The sequence below is a fragment of the Ranitomeya imitator genome, chromosome 7, assembly GCF_032444005.1.
Source record: "Ranitomeya imitator isolate aRanImi1 chromosome 7, aRanImi1.pri, whole genome shotgun sequence".
NCBI lineage: Eukaryota > Metazoa > Chordata > Amphibia > Anura > Dendrobatidae > Ranitomeya > Ranitomeya imitator.
In genome coordinates this window covers 123,821,029-123,836,547 of record NC_091288.1, presented here as the reverse complement: position 1 = coordinate 123,836,547, position 15,519 = coordinate 123,821,029, and the positions used below count along the sequence as shown (strand labels likewise).

The 15,519-nt window shown below is 42.8% G+C and overlaps 1 protein-coding gene across 1 annotated transcript in view; it reads left to right on the top strand.

Moving 5' to 3' along the window:
* The window catches only part of MFSD6 (major facilitator superfamily domain containing 6), a 423,265-nt gene that overhangs the window by 371,785 nt on the left and 35,961 nt on the right, over nucleotides 1–15,519 (top strand). Inside the window, exons 5-6 of the mRNA XM_069733788.1 lie at nucleotides 13,467–13,565; nucleotides 14,808–15,088. Of these exons, the coding sequence (XP_069589889.1) occupies nucleotides 13,467–13,565; nucleotides 14,808–15,088 (380 nt within the window). The remainder of the gene's footprint in view (nucleotides 1–13,466; nucleotides 13,566–14,807; nucleotides 15,089–15,519) is intronic.

Genomic DNA, 15,519 nt, shown 5'->3' with positions numbered 1-15,519 from the left:
AACGCAACATGGCGTCCCATCTCAATTCCAGCCAATTTTGCATTCAAAAGTCAAATGGCACTCCTTCGCTTCCGAGCTCTGCCATGCGCCCAAACAGTGGTTTACCCCCACAAATGGGTATTGGGGTACTCACGACAAATTGTACATCAACTTTTGGGGGTCCATTTTCTCCTGTTACCCTTGGTAAAATAAAACAAATTGGAGCTGAAGTAAATTTTTTGTGAAAAAAAATTAAATGTTCATTTTTTTTAAAACATTCCAAAAATTCCTGTGAAGCACCAAAAGGGTTAATAAACTTCTTGAATGTGGTTTTGAGCACCAGGGGTGCAGTTATTAGAATGGTGTCACACTTGGTTTTTTTCTATCATATAGACCCTTCAAAAGGACTTCAAATGTGATGTGATCCCTAAAAAAAAAATGATGTTGTAAAAATGAGAAATTGCTGGTCAACTTTTAACCCTTATGACTCCCTAACAAAAAAAAAATTTGTTTCCAGAATTGTGCTGATGTAAAGTAGACATGTGGGAAATGGTATGTATTAAGTATTTTGTGTGACATATCTCTGTGATTTAAAGGCATAAAAATTCAAAGTTGGAAAATTTTCGCCACATTTCCATTTTTTTCACAAATAAACGCAGGTAATATCAAAGAAATTTTACCACTATCATGAAGTACAATATGTCTCGAGAAAACAGTGTCAGAATCATCGGGATCCGATGAAGCGTTCCAGGGTTATAACCTCATAAAGGGACAGTGGTCAGAATTGTAAAAATTGGCCCGGTCATTAACGTGCAAACCATCCTCGGGGCTTAAGGGTTTAATATATATATATTTTCATAACTTCTTTTTTTATTAACTATCACTTTATTTTTTTTTATTCCCCCTAGAGGACTTAAACTTGTGATTTCCTGTACTGTATACTGCAGTACCTTAATATTGTAGTATGTTGCAAAAATGATCTTCTATGAAGCCCAGCCAAAGGGTGTACAAAGGTGGAGATGATGTGGCTTTCAATCCTGAGGTGCCATAGTAACCAATTGGCACCCTGCAACTTCATTGCCAGTGGGGAGTACCATTCAGGGTTCGCTCCAGTGGCTTCTTTTAAAGGCAGGTATACAGGCAAATGGCTGAGTCAAGGTCAGTTAGAAAGGTATTGCTCTCAGTGTAAGGCCGGCGTCACACTCAGCGTATGAAAATACGGTCCGTATATTACGGCCGTAATACGCTGAAAAGTCCCCAAAATAGTGGTCCGTAGCTCCTCCGTAGGCAGGGTGTGTCAGCGTTTTTTGCGCATGGCATCCTCCGTAAGTAATCCGTATGGCATTCGTACTGCGTGTTTTTCTCACAGGCTTGCAAAACCGACATACGGCTATACAAGGGATCCATGTGTAAAAAAAAAAACATATATACTGTATATATATATATATATATATATATATATATATGTCAGTAGACACATATATATATATATATATATATATATATATATATTATTATTATTATCATACAGCGCTAGATAGCTTTAAAGCCAGTAATTCAATTACCGGCTTTTGCTATCTCCTTCCTAAACCCGACATGATATGAGACATGGTTTACATACAGTAAACCATCTCATATCACCATTTTTTTTGCATATTCCACACTACTAATGTTAGTAGTGTGTATATGCAAAATTTGGGCATTCTAGCTATTAAAATAAAGGGTTAAATGGCGGAAAAAATTGGCATGGGCTCCCGCGCAATTTTCTTCGCCAGAGTGGTAAAGCCAGTGACTGAGGGCAGATATTAATAGCCTGGAGAGGGTCCATGGTTATTGGCCCCCCTGGCTAAAAACATCTGCCCCCAGCCACCCCAGAAAAGGCACATCTGGAAGATGCCAATTTTTTCCGCCATTTAACCCTTTAATTTAATAGATAGAACGGCCAAATTTTGCACATACACACTACTAACATTAGTAGTGTGGAATATGCAAAAAAATGGTGATATGAGATGGTTTACTGTATGTAAACCATGTCTCATATCATGTCGGGTTTAGGAAGGAGATAGCAAAAGCCGGTAATTGAATTACCGGCTTTAAAGCTATCTCGCGCTGTATGAAATAATAATATATACACATATATGTGTCTCACTGACATATATATATATATATACCTATTCTATGTGTACACATTTATTATACCTATTCTAATGTAAGCTGTCAGTGTGATTTTACTGTACACCACACTGAATTGCCGGCTTTTCTATAGAACACCGCTGCGTATTTCTCGCAAGTCACACTGCTGGTCCGTGTGTAATCCGTATTTTTCTGGCTTCCATAGACTTTCATTGGCGTTTTTTTTGCGCAATACGGTGCCAAACGCAGCATGCTGCGATTTTCTACGGCCATAGAAAGCCGTATAATACTGATCAGTAAAATACGGCAGATAGGAGCAGGGGCATAGAGAATAATTGGGCCGTGTGTAATGCGTGTTTTACGGACGTATTGTATGTGCTCATACGTCCGTAAAACTCGCTAGTGTGACGCCGGCCTTAGACCTTGACTTTCCTTCGTATGGTTAGCAGCCCGGTTAAAAATGCAATAGCTGGAGGAAAAGTTCATTGTAGCAGAGCATTTTAGAGCCCCAGTCTTAAGTCTAGTAGTAATAGTATTCACAGTGGTTGGAAAAAAAATGAAAAATCAATAAAAAATAATCTGTTACAGTAAAAAGGCATGTAAAAATAAAGACACAAATCATTTGACAAATGACAAGCTTACAACCTGTAGTAACACTCGTTCCACCATAACGATGCATGACCAGCGCTACTCTCACCTACTGTATCCTCACCCATCCCATGTAGATAGTGAGCCTTCGCGGGCAGGGTCCTCTCTCCTCCTGTACCAGTTGGTGACTTGTATTGTTCAAAATTATTGAACTTGTTTTTTAGTATGTACACCCCTTTTAACATGTAAAGCACCATAGAATAAATGGGGCTATAATAAATAATAATAATTTACATAAGTCCGTTATTAATGCTATAGATATGGCTAGTATCAAACAATACCATGAATCTCTGCAGAGCAAAAGGGCCAAGAATACTCAACCTTGCATAGAGCACAAGTAGGTAAATAGGAGCAAATAAACAGATTCTAGACTATTGTGCTTGAAATATCCTATAAAATAATCACCAGTTGGGACTTCCGGCCTCTGTCCCCGAATCCCATAAGGCACCGCGGCAGTGTCACTTGAGCAGGCACAGTTCATGGCCTCAAGGCCATAAACTGCACCTGCGCAAGTACGAGTGTGTGCAGCGGCACAGCCTGCGGTGCTGACTGCGCAGGGCCTATGTCACTGCACATCGGGGAGGGGAGCTGCTCCACGTCGTCCTCCCTCCTCATTGTAAGCAGTAGACCTGGGGACTGTCTGGCTGGACTGTGAGGCATGATCCGGCAGAAGACATGGCAGGGCCCGCCGCTGTGCTGCCTCCATTGTGTGCCATACCGGCCGCTCAGCTCACCCCACGTCACAGCAGCCGTGGTGCCCGAGCAGCGCTGTTCCCAGATATGATGTAAGGGGGCTAATATTACTTGCCGGGTGGCTCAGCGTCTCCCGGTGCAGCTGCTGATCTCCACTGCTTTACACCTGCATGCAGCATGTGCCAAGTGGTGGACACAAGTCAGGGCATTCACCGACCCCATAATAAGTCACAGCCAGAAACGGGCAGCGGGCTCTTCCATATAAGAGCCAAGAAACTCATCACTGATCCGATACATAATCTTTAATAAGGCGCCACATGTAGAGTAGAGGTGTATATAATATATAATGTGTGTACAGGGTGATCTACAGTAAGTGTGGGAGTAACCCCGAGCCGGCCTATCCACCCTGATAATATCCGGTCACTGATCTCTGTACATCACTATATATAATCGCCAGTTGGGACTTCCGGCCGCTGTCCCCGAATCCCATAAGGCACCGCAGCAGTGTCACTTGCGCAGGGTAGTTCTTGGCCACAAGGCCACGAACTGCGCCTGCGCAAGTGACATACACGTCTCCGCTATTCCCACACAGGTGCAGTAACAGCCGCTTCACTACTACACATGCGCGGGAATAGCTGTGACGTGTATGTCACTTGCGCAGGCACAGTTCGAACTGCTCCTGCGTAAAAATGCAGAAGGATGATATAGAACAGATATGTTGGAAAGCGCAAACGGTGTGAGACATGTCCGCTTCTTCTGTCAGCACCACTAAGCATACCCAGATGTTAATTTCACCACACTTCCAATGCGATGGCATCGGGCCTATTTCTAGTACATATATAATTCTAATGACTAAAAAATAGCCTTGGTTGAATTAAAGTCCACCCTACCACATCCCCTCTATACCTATGTTTGACTATGTTTCCTCTGTGAGTCGTTTAATAGTAGTTTCCTAGAGGAAAAAGAATATTTGCATATATGCTGGAATGTTCCTGATTACAAAATATTTTTCTCTCATGCCCTAAGTTCTCATGTGCAACTATTCTTATCTATATGTTCCTATAAGATTTCTCCATGAGGTAATATATACCTTCTTGAAGCGAGGGAGTTGTATATACAAAGCCAGTGCCTTGAGCCATCAAGTTATGGAGTCTCAAGGTTATAATATTTTCATCAAACAATGGCACTTTCATGATACTTGTAGCTAGAAACCACACATTCCACATACATGACAATTTTCCAACTTTCAGTAGTCAGGCAAAAAATTGTTTGGTCCAGCAGTGGATTGTCAATTGTGATCAGGAGGGAAAAGCTAGCTGTTTTGAGGCGGACTGGCTCATGCATTGTAGTTGTACATATACCCCTTCCCTTTATTATTTCTCATCCCTCGATTGAAATTGATAGACATGCCTTTTTTAACTTCATTAACTATGTAACTAATTAAAGGAAAATTGCCACCAGGCTTTTGCCACGTGAGAGAAGCATAGTGCAGAGATAGAACCTCTGGAAACACGGGGGGAGGGGGGGAGGGTCAGCATGGCGCCCGGTCTACTATCCGAAACTGCATGGATCAGGGATCGTACCACTGAACGCCCGCTCTCTCTTTAACATAGGCATAACGCTACTCAGACAACATGTGTGAGGGTAAAACAGTGTGGGAATGCTTTATTGAACCACAAAACTGGCAGATAACATGTAGAACAGTCCTGGAAAAACACCCCAAGATGGTGCACATTACAGAGTCACCCTTCTGCTGACTCGCCGGGATAATGGCAGCTGTTAGTTCCGAGTTCCCAGGGTCGACTACCACACCTGTGGCACGTACACGGAGTGGAGGTAACGACAAGCTTAGGAAGATGATAGTCTGTTCAGGTACAAGGCCAGTTGCCCATAGGGTCACAACCTGGCTTCATCTCCCAGGGTCAACAGGGCAGAGCAAAGTACGCCTGCGCCGGAGCCGTGGCTGAAGATCAGAAGAGGACGTCATGGAAAGAAGATGGGAGGCGCCGCAGCGGACCGGAGACGCCCATCTGACCTGACCAGCAGCGGGACCGCCCCTGGGTAAGTATAATCTAACGTCTTTTTCTCCTTTTTCAGGTAACATCGGGGGCTTATCTACAGCATTACAGAATGCTGTAGATAAGCCCCTTGATGCCGGTGGGCTTACCTCACCCGCGATTTTCGGGGTGACAGGTGCCCTTTAACAAGTGTCCTTCATTCAGTATTGACTTAAAGGGTAAGAATGAGATGAGATTAAGTAGCATTACTTGATTATTTGATCTATTTGCAAAGTTTTTCCGCCTCTGTTTTCAAAGTCACCAAACTACCTGGCCTACACAATGCATAATTAGCATATCGGTGAACTTCACTAGTCATCAAGGGCAAATGCACAATATAGGAAATGTCCATGTTACAGGCTTGCACAAGCAAAAGTCTGTTTTCTTGACCAACACATAAATTCAGAAGTCTACACACAGAAAAGTCTATTCTTCCTGGTTTGCTGAAAATAGTCATCTAGTTAATTAAGATGCAATGCTGTGTCTCCACAGAATCTGATTCCAGCGATTTGTCCCTTACTGAGCTGAATGCTGTAGTTTTGATAAAATCACAGTTTTATCAGATGGAGATTATCATAAGCCTCGATTAAGTCCACTAACATCACTAATTGGCAGTTTTCAGCCTATGCACAGTGTACACAGAAAGCAGTCAATCAGTAATGTGGGCGGGGTTATACACAGCTCAGCATCCACAAAAAAAATAGATCTGCAGCAAATAAAACTGTGATATCAAAATTGCAGCAAGTTTCCCAGTAAGTGATATAGAGCAAAAAAACCCTGTTGATTCCTTTTAATATTCATTGTAATAATTGGATTAACCCCTTTCTGACATTAGACGTACTATTCCGTCGAGGTGGTATGGGCCCCTGCGACCACCGAAGGGATAGTACGCCTAACGCGATCAGCCGCGCTTACGGGGGGAGCATGGCTGATCGTGGCCGGGTGTCAGCTGACTATCACAACTGACATCCGGCACTATGTGCCAGGAGCGGTCCGTGACCGCTCCTGGCACATTAACCCCCGTAACACTACGATCAAACATGATCACAGCGTTCCGGCGGCATATGGAAGCATCGCGCAGGGATGGGGCTCCCTGCGTGCTTCCCTGAGACCCTCAAAGCAACGCGATGTGATTGCATTGCTCCGAGCGTCTCCTCCCTGCAGGCCCCGGATCCAAGATGGCCGCGGGGCTTCTTCCGGGTCCTGCAGGGAGGTGGCTTGCAAGCGCCTGCTGAGAGCAGGCACTGGCAAGCCTCCTGCAGTGCCTGTCAGATGGCTGATCTGACACAGTGCATTGCAAAGTGTCAGATCACCGATCTGACACTTTACCATGATGTCCCACCCTGGGACAAAGTTAAAGTTAAAAAAAAAAAATATTTACATGTGTAAAAAAAAAAAAAAAAAATCTTAAATAAAAAAATATATATTGTTACAATAAATACATTTCTTTATGTAAATAAAAAAAAACAATAAAAGTACACATATTTAGTATTGCCGCATCTGTAACGACCCGAGCTATAAAACTGTCCCACTAGTTAAAGGGAACCTGTCAACCCCCTCAGGCGTTTGTGCTGCATTCTGACAAGGTGGCTCTTTTAGTTATGCTGCGTGCACATGCTGAAATAAACGCTTATAAAATGCCCCCTCATACCGTGAAATCGTCCCAGGGGCAGGTCTTTCCCCCCTAATCAGACACACCACAGCCGTCACTCTGGGCCTGTGCGCGCCGGGCGAGGCCTGTTGCTTCATTAGCGTCCCTGGCGCCTGTGCTGTAAGTTCGAATGGCAGTGCAACTGCGTATGCCTGGAAGAAAATACAGCGCAGGCATCGGGAACGCTAATGAAGCAAGAGGAGGCGGCGCCCGGTGCGCACAGGCCCGGAGTGACGGCTGTGCTTCATCTGATGGGGGGAAAGACCCGCCCTGGGACGATTTCAAGGTACGAGGGGGCACATTTTATAAGCGTTTATTTCAGCGTGTGCACGGAGCATAACTAAAAGAGCCACCTTGTCAGAATGCAGCATTAGTGCTGCACAAGGTGGCTCTTTTAGTTACAAACGCCTAAGGGGGGTGACAGGTTCCCTTTAACTAGTGGGGCAGTTTTATAGGTCGGGTCGTTACGGATGCGGCGTGTTATGACCTGGTGGTCAGGACAATAATGGACCTGGTGGTTAAGAGCACACGGAATGACCTGATAGTTACTGATAATAAAGGACGAGCTCTGGGACGTGGGAACTCTGCTGACCGCAATCCCTAAACCTATCAACCACACTAGAAATAGCCGTGGATTGCGCCTAACGCTCCCTATGCAACTCGGCACAGCCTAAGAAACTAGCTAGCCCTGAAGATGGAAAAATAAAGCCTACCTTGCCTCAGAGAAATTCCCCAAAGGAAAAGGCAGCCCCCCACATACAATGACTGTGAGTAAAGATGAAAATACAAACACAGAGATGAAATAGATTAAGCAAAGTGAGGCCCGACTTACTGAACAGACTGAGGATAGGAAAGGTTACTTTGCGGTCAGCACAAAAACCTACAAAAAGACCACGCAGAGGGCACAAAAAGACCCTCCGCACCGACTCACGGTGCGGAGGCGCTCCCTCTGCGTCCCAGAGCTTCCAGCAAGCAAGATAACAAATTAAATAGCAAGCTGGACAGAAAAATAGCAAACCAAAGAAATACAAGCTGGAACTTAGCTTCTGATGGGAAGACAGGTCACAAGAACGATCCAGGAGTGAACTAGACCAATACTGGAACATTGACAGGTGGCATGGAGCAAAGATCTAAGTGGAGTTAAATAGAGCAGCAGCTAACGAATTAACCTCGTCACCTGTGAAAGGAAACTCAGAAACACCCACCAGAGGAAGTCCATGGACAGAACCAGCCGAAGTACCATTCATGACCACAGGAGGGAGCCCGACAACAGAATTCACAACAGCGGCGATACTAAATATGTGCACTTTTATTTTTTTTCAATTTACATAAAGAAATGTTGCTAGAACTCTGTGTGGCATTGACCTGGTCTCTAATCTGAGCTACTGTTAACCTGCGATTTCTGAGGCTGGTGACTCGGATAAACTTATCCTCAGAAGCAGAGGTGACTCTTGGTCTTCCTTTCCTGGGGCAGTCCTCTTGTGAGCCAGTTTCTTTGTAGCGCTTGATGGTTTTTGCAACTGCACTTGGGGACACTTTCAAAGATTTTCCAATTTTTCGGACTGACTGACCTTCATTTCTTATAGTAATGATGGCCACACGTTTTTCTTTACTAAGCTGCTTTTTTCTTGCCATAATACAAATTCTAACAGTCTATTCAGTAGGACTATCAGTTGTGTATCCACCAGACTTCTGCACAACACAACTGATGGTCCCAACCCCATTTCTAAGGCAAGAAATCACACTTATTAAACCTGACAGGGCACACCTGTGATGTGAAAACCATTTCCGGTGACTACCTCTTGAAGCTCATGAAGAGAATGCCAAGAGTGTGCAAAGCAGTAATCAAAGCAAAAGGTGGCTACTTTGAGGAACCTAGAATATAAGACATTTTCAGTTGTTTCACACTTTTTTGTTAAGTATATAATTCCACATGTGTTAATTCATAGTTTTGATGCCTTCAGTGTGAATGTACAATTTTCATAGTCAAAATACAGAAAAATCTTTGAATGAGAAGGTGTGTCCAAACTTTTGGTCTGTACTGTATGGGGTATCAGCGTACTCAGGACAAATTGGACAACAACTTTTGGTGTCCGATTTCTCCTGTCATCCTTGGGAAAATAGAAAACTGGGGGGTAAAATTAAATTTTTGCTGAAAAAAAGATTTTTTATTTTCACAGCTCTGCGTTATAAACTTTAGTGAAACACTTGTGGGATCAAAGTGATCGCCACAATCTAGATACATTCCTTGGGGGGTCTAGTTTCCAATATGCGGTCACTTTTGGAGGGTTTCTACTGTTTAGATTCATCAGGGGCTCTGCAAACGCAATTTGACGCTTGCAGACCATTCCATCTAAGTCTGCATTCCAAAACGCCACTTCTTCCCTTCCGAGCTCTGCCATGCGCCCAAACAGTAGTTTTCTCCAACATATGGGGCATCAGCGTATTCAGGACAAATTGTCCAACAGAATTTGGGGTCCAATTTCTCCAGATACCCTTGAGAAAATACAAAATTTTTGGACTAAAAGATCATTTTTGTGGGAAAAAAAAGCGTTTTTAATTTTCACGGCTCTACATTATAAACTTCTGTGAAGCACTTGGGGGTTCAAAGTGCTCACCACACATCTAGATAAGTTCCTTAGGGGGTCTACTTTCCAAAATGGGGTCTCATTTTGGGGGGTTTCCACTGCTTGGGCACATCAGGGGCTCTCCAAACCAGACATGGCGTCCCATCTCAATTCCAGCCAATTTTGCATTGAAAAGTCAAATGGTGCTCCTTCCCTTCTGAGCTCTGCCATGTGCCCAAACAGTGGTTTACCCCCACATATGGGGTATCAGCGTACTCAGGACAAATTGTACAACAATATCTGGGGTCCAATTTCTCCTGTTACCCTTGGTAAAATAAAACAAATTGGATCTGAAGTAAAATTTTTTGTGAAAAAAAGTTAAATGTTCATTTTTTTTTTAACATTCCAAAAGTTCCTGTGAAACACCTGAAGGGTTAATAAACTTCTTGAATGTGGTTTTGAGCACCTTGAGGGGTGCAGTTTTTAGAATGGTGTCACACTTGGGTATTTTCAATCATATAGAACTCTAAAGTGACTTCAAATGTGATGTGGTCCAAAAAACAAATGGTGTTGTAAAAATGAGAAATTGTCGGTCAACTTTTAACCCTTATAACTCCCTAGCAAAAAAAATTTGGTTCCAAAATTGTGCTTATGTAAAGTAGACAAGTGGAAAATGTTACTTATTAAGTATTTTGTGTGACATACAGTCGTGGCCAAAAGTATTGACACCCCTGCAGTTCTGTCAGATAATACTCATTTTCTTCCTGAAAATGATTGCAAACACAAATTCTTTGGTATTATTATCTTTATTTAATCTGTCTTAAATGAAAAAACACAAAAGAGAATGAAGCAAAAAGCAAAACATTGAACATTTCACACAAAACTCCAAAAATGGGCCAGACAAAAGTGTTGGCACCCTCAGCCTAATACTTGGTTGCACAACCTTTAGCCAAAATAACTGCGACCAACCGCTTCCGGTAACTATCAGTGAGTTTCTTACAATGCTCTGCTGGAATTTTAGACCATTCTTCTTTGGCAAACTGCTCCAGGTCCCTGATATTTGAAGGGTGCCTTCTCCAAACTGCCATTTTTAGATCTCTCCACAGGTGTTCTATGGGATTCAGGTCTGGACTCATTGCTGGCCACCTTAGAAGTCTCCAGTGCTTCCTCTTAAACCATTTTCTAGTGCTTTTTGAAGTGTGTTTTGGGTCATCCTGCTGGAAGACCCATGACCTCTGAGGGAGACCCAGCTTTCTCACACTGGGCCCTACATTATGCTGCAAAATTTGTTGGTAGTCTTCAGACTTCATTATGCCATGCACACGGTCAAGCAGTCCAGTGCCAGAGGCAGCAAAGCAACCCCAAAACATCAGGGAACCTCCGCCATGTTTGACTGTAGGGACCGTGTTCTTTTCTTTGAATGCCTCTTTTTTTCTCCTGTAAACTTTGTTGATGCCTTTGCCCAAAAAGCTCTACTTTTGTCTCATCTGACCAGAGAACATTCTTCCAAAACGTTTTAGGCTTTTTCAGGTAAGTTTAGGCAAACTCCAGCCTGGCATTTTTATGTCTCGGGGTAGCAACAGGGGTCTTCCTGGGTCTCCTACCATACAGTCCCTTTTCATTCAGACGCCGACGGATAGTACGGGTTGACACTGTTGTACCCTCGGACTGCAGGGCAGCTTGAACTTGTTTGAATGTTAGTCGAGGTTCTTTATCCAACATCCGCACAATCTTGCGTTGAAATCTCTTGTCAATCTTTCTTTTCTGTTCACATCTAGGGAGGTTAGCCACAGTGCCATGGGCTTTAAGTTTCTTGATGACACTGCGCACGGTAGACACAGGAACATTCAGGTCTTTGGAGATGGACTTGTAGCCTTGAGATTGCTCATGCTTCCTCACAATTTGGTTTCTCAAGTCCTCACACAGTTCTTTGGTCTTCTTTCTTTTCTCCATGCTCAAAGTAGTACACACAAGGACACAGGACAGAGGTTGAGTCAACTTTAATCCATGTCAACTGGCTGCAAATGTGATTAGTTATTGCCAACACCTGTTAGGTGCCACAGGTAAGTTACAGGTGCTGATAATTGCACAAATTAGAGAAGCATCACATGATTTTTCGAACAGTGCCAATACGTTTGTCCACCCCCTTTTTATGTTTGGTGTGGAATTATATCCAATTTGTCTTTAGGACAATTCTTTTTGTGTTTTTTCATTTAAGACAAATTAAATGAAGATAATAATACCAAAGAATTTGTGTTTGCAATCATTTTCAGGAAGAAAATGAGTATTATCTGACAGAATTGCAGGGGTGTCAATACTTTTGGCCATGACTGTATCTATGTGATTTAAGGGCATGCAAATTCAAAGTTGGAAAATTGCAAAATTTTCAAAATTTTTGCCAAATTTCAGGTTTTTTTTGTTCACAAATAAACTCAAGTAATGTGAAGGAAATTTTACCACTAACATGAAGTACAATATGTCACGAGGAAACAGTGTCAGAATCACTGGGATCCGTTGAAGCGTTCCAGAGTTATAACCTCATAAAGGATAGTGGTCAGAATTGTAAAAATTGTCCCGTCATTAACGTGCAAACCACCCTTGGGGGTGAAGGGATTAAGAAATACTAGTTGACCTGTGCGAAATTTTTGCACATTTTTTGTCGGGGGGCACAGGCAATTTCAGGAAAATGAAGCTGGTCAAATGTTAATGTATTTAAGGAGATGATGAACACAAAGAGGTATTTATATATGTAGATTGTTAATACAATAAATTGGTTTGATAAGTAGAGGCAAAAAATATGTCTTGAGGTTGTGGTGCCATCTGCAGGTTATTTTTTTTCTGCAGGTTTCTGAAAATGATACTGTATTTAATGATCAAATCGTGAATGTGTGGTTTGTTTGTGTCTTTTCTTGCTAAAGGGGCAAGTTTACCCTTCAAATGGTGTATTATTTGTGTGTTTGGGGCGAAGTAATCACCGAAAAAGCAATGCATTTTTACAAATGTGTTTGCATATGTGACTCACCTGCAGTGAAGTATGCAATGCTCGAATTTGCCTGAAATAGGCTAGACAAGCACTCCGGCAATCTGGAAACACCCCAAGGCAAATGCCACCTGCAGGTAATTTGACCTTTGAAATGGTGTATCATTTGTGTGTGTCGGTGGAGTATAAACGCAGCAAGTGTGCAATTGAATAGGCAGTGCATGTTTACAAATGTGTTTGCATATGTCACTCACATGCAGTGAAGTGTGCAATGCTCCAATGTGCCTGAAATCGGTTGGGCAAGGAGTTCAGCAAGCTGGAAAGCCCTCAGGGCAAAAGTTAGGATTTGTTTGTGATGTCTGTCAGCAGCTTTGTAGTAGTGTGCTTTGGGGTAGTGTGGTGCCACCTGCAGGTCATTTTTCCTTACTGCAGGTTTATGAAATTAATGTTTCAACTGTATTTTGTGGTCACTTCATGGATGTGTGGTTTGTTTGGCTATTTTCTCACTCAAGGGGGCAAGTTTACCTTTCAAATGGTGTATCATTTGTGTGTGTGGGTGCAGTATGAACGGAGATACAAAGGAATCACCAAAAAAGAGTATTTTGAAATAATATATAAGGATTAAACGCTCAGACTCTTTTCACCTGTTTCATTTATAATAGAAGCAACATTTACGATACCCATGGTGCCCAACAAACCCTGTTCAGCTTGCTGCAAGATAGTTCATGATATCTGCAATGTGTGTTTTGTCGTTCCAGGTGCTGCAGAAACATTCAGGGGGATTGGTATGGCTTCTTTGGTCATTCTCCTACTCTTTGCTTTGATCCAGTGGATAGCAGTTCCTCAGAAGGAAGAAGGTAGGCTGCAAACTGTTTCCTCAAAATGTTTTTTAGAGCTCGCTCACTTGCTTTTGTAAGTTGGACTAGTGCTGTCCAATATTTTATGGGATAGCCCTCGGCCCAATGTTAAAATGTGGGCAGTGCTGATCAGTATTTTTTTCTCTTGGAGCTTTGGCATGAGGGAAAGATCGCAGCATGCAGCTCTGCAAATCTGATCATTCGCACCCATATAAGTCTATGGGTAGATGTAAAACATTGTACTGTAGCATTAGGTTCTCCATCTTCTCTGCACCTGTAATACGGTGCTTTCATGCCAGAAAATCGGATCACAGTAAAATAACATTTAGCTCAAACTCTGATCCCAGTTTGAGCTGAGTGTCATTACTATGATTGATCTAATTCTCTTGAAAGATGTGTTATTTCCAATGTTATTAAAAGTAAAGCGTGTTTCTGGTGGGTATACATTTTTCTTGTGCTTGGAGGGGTTTCTTTTTTAAAACAACTTTAATGTACAAATCAAAAAATGTGACCATGTATTCTTCCGCGCAAAAGTTCTCCACAGTTGTTTTCTGTCAAAACTGGTCTTCTTGCATTGTACATCTTGGGATATGTCAGACCAAGAGACTGATAAGGGAGGATTCATCTGTACACCGGCTATGTATGGTGCAATGCTTTCTTTGGGTTGGAGGGTGACTTTGATAATTTTATGCTGTATCTATAAACACCAGCATGTGCAGAGCATCAGACATTGTTCAGCGGCCCTGCTTTGTCCAACTGGCTTAAACTCCTACCTTGGGAATAGTTTGAGTAAGACTTGGTTCACATAGCGTTTGTCTCTACAATCAGTGGCTGTGTCGGGGCTTATGTCCGTACCACCTCAAAACGGGATTTGGGTGCTGGCACCAATGGGCCATTGACTATAATAATGCATATGGAGTCAGTGTGCTCTATCATGCACCATTGTTGGCCATATTCGGTCGGAAGGCTTCTCTTGCTTTAGCCACTGATGCCTTCCAGTGCTGCGCAGGAGGCAAATCTGCATCTGGAAGTTGTGTATTACAGAATTTGCCTTCTCGTGCTCCATTGTCGATGAATCACTGTGAACGTCCTCTAGATTTCCTTGTGCTTTGCATCTACTGTCTCAGACGCCTTTCTGCCAATAACAAGAGGGAATGTGATCTTTTCCAGCCATTTCTTATACTATCTGACTGATATTCCAGAGACGTTTCTGATGTTACTCACACAATGCTCTTACTGCAGATGCATCTATGCTGGCGGAAAGAATTCCTGTTCCCTCCAGTCCAGTTCCTATAGCAACTATTGATCTTGTACCCCAACACTCGGAGAACATCATGCCCACTATTCAAGCAAAACTGCCACCTAAAAGGACAAGGCACCAGGAGGAACAAGAGGATGTCAACAGACCAGCCTGGGGGATTAGCTCTTCTCCTTTTGTCACCCTTGCTTATGCTTTTTATCAGATAAAGGAAATGTTGGCACTTGCTAAAACTACGCCTGTCTCAGAAAGTCAGACACTGCAGGTACCGTCCATATGTAAACTGTGTTATGTGAGCTCTTTTGAGGGAATGTCTGGGTTAACATCTCTCATGCTTTTAAATATCCTTTAATTTGTATCATAGAAATCAATCACTGAACACTCAATGTCCCCAAAAAAATATCCAACAGTTCTTCATACTGCATTTTCCAGTGTCCTTCAAGATATTCTTTTAGCATCAAGCAATCACTTAGCTTCCACTTTCCTGAAGGAGCCAGTAGAGATGGGAGAATTGATTTGCAGGACTCCCGTCCGTCTGCCCAGTAATCTGTGCTTAGCTGTGCACAAAAGACGTGGCGCCATCCCGAATAATCAATAAAAGAGTTGGGAATGCTGAAAGGTAAGGAGATTCACAGGTCTCAAATCCAGCAAGTGGTTAAGGACCTGGTTTATCTCCCGAAGAACAAAGTGAACAAC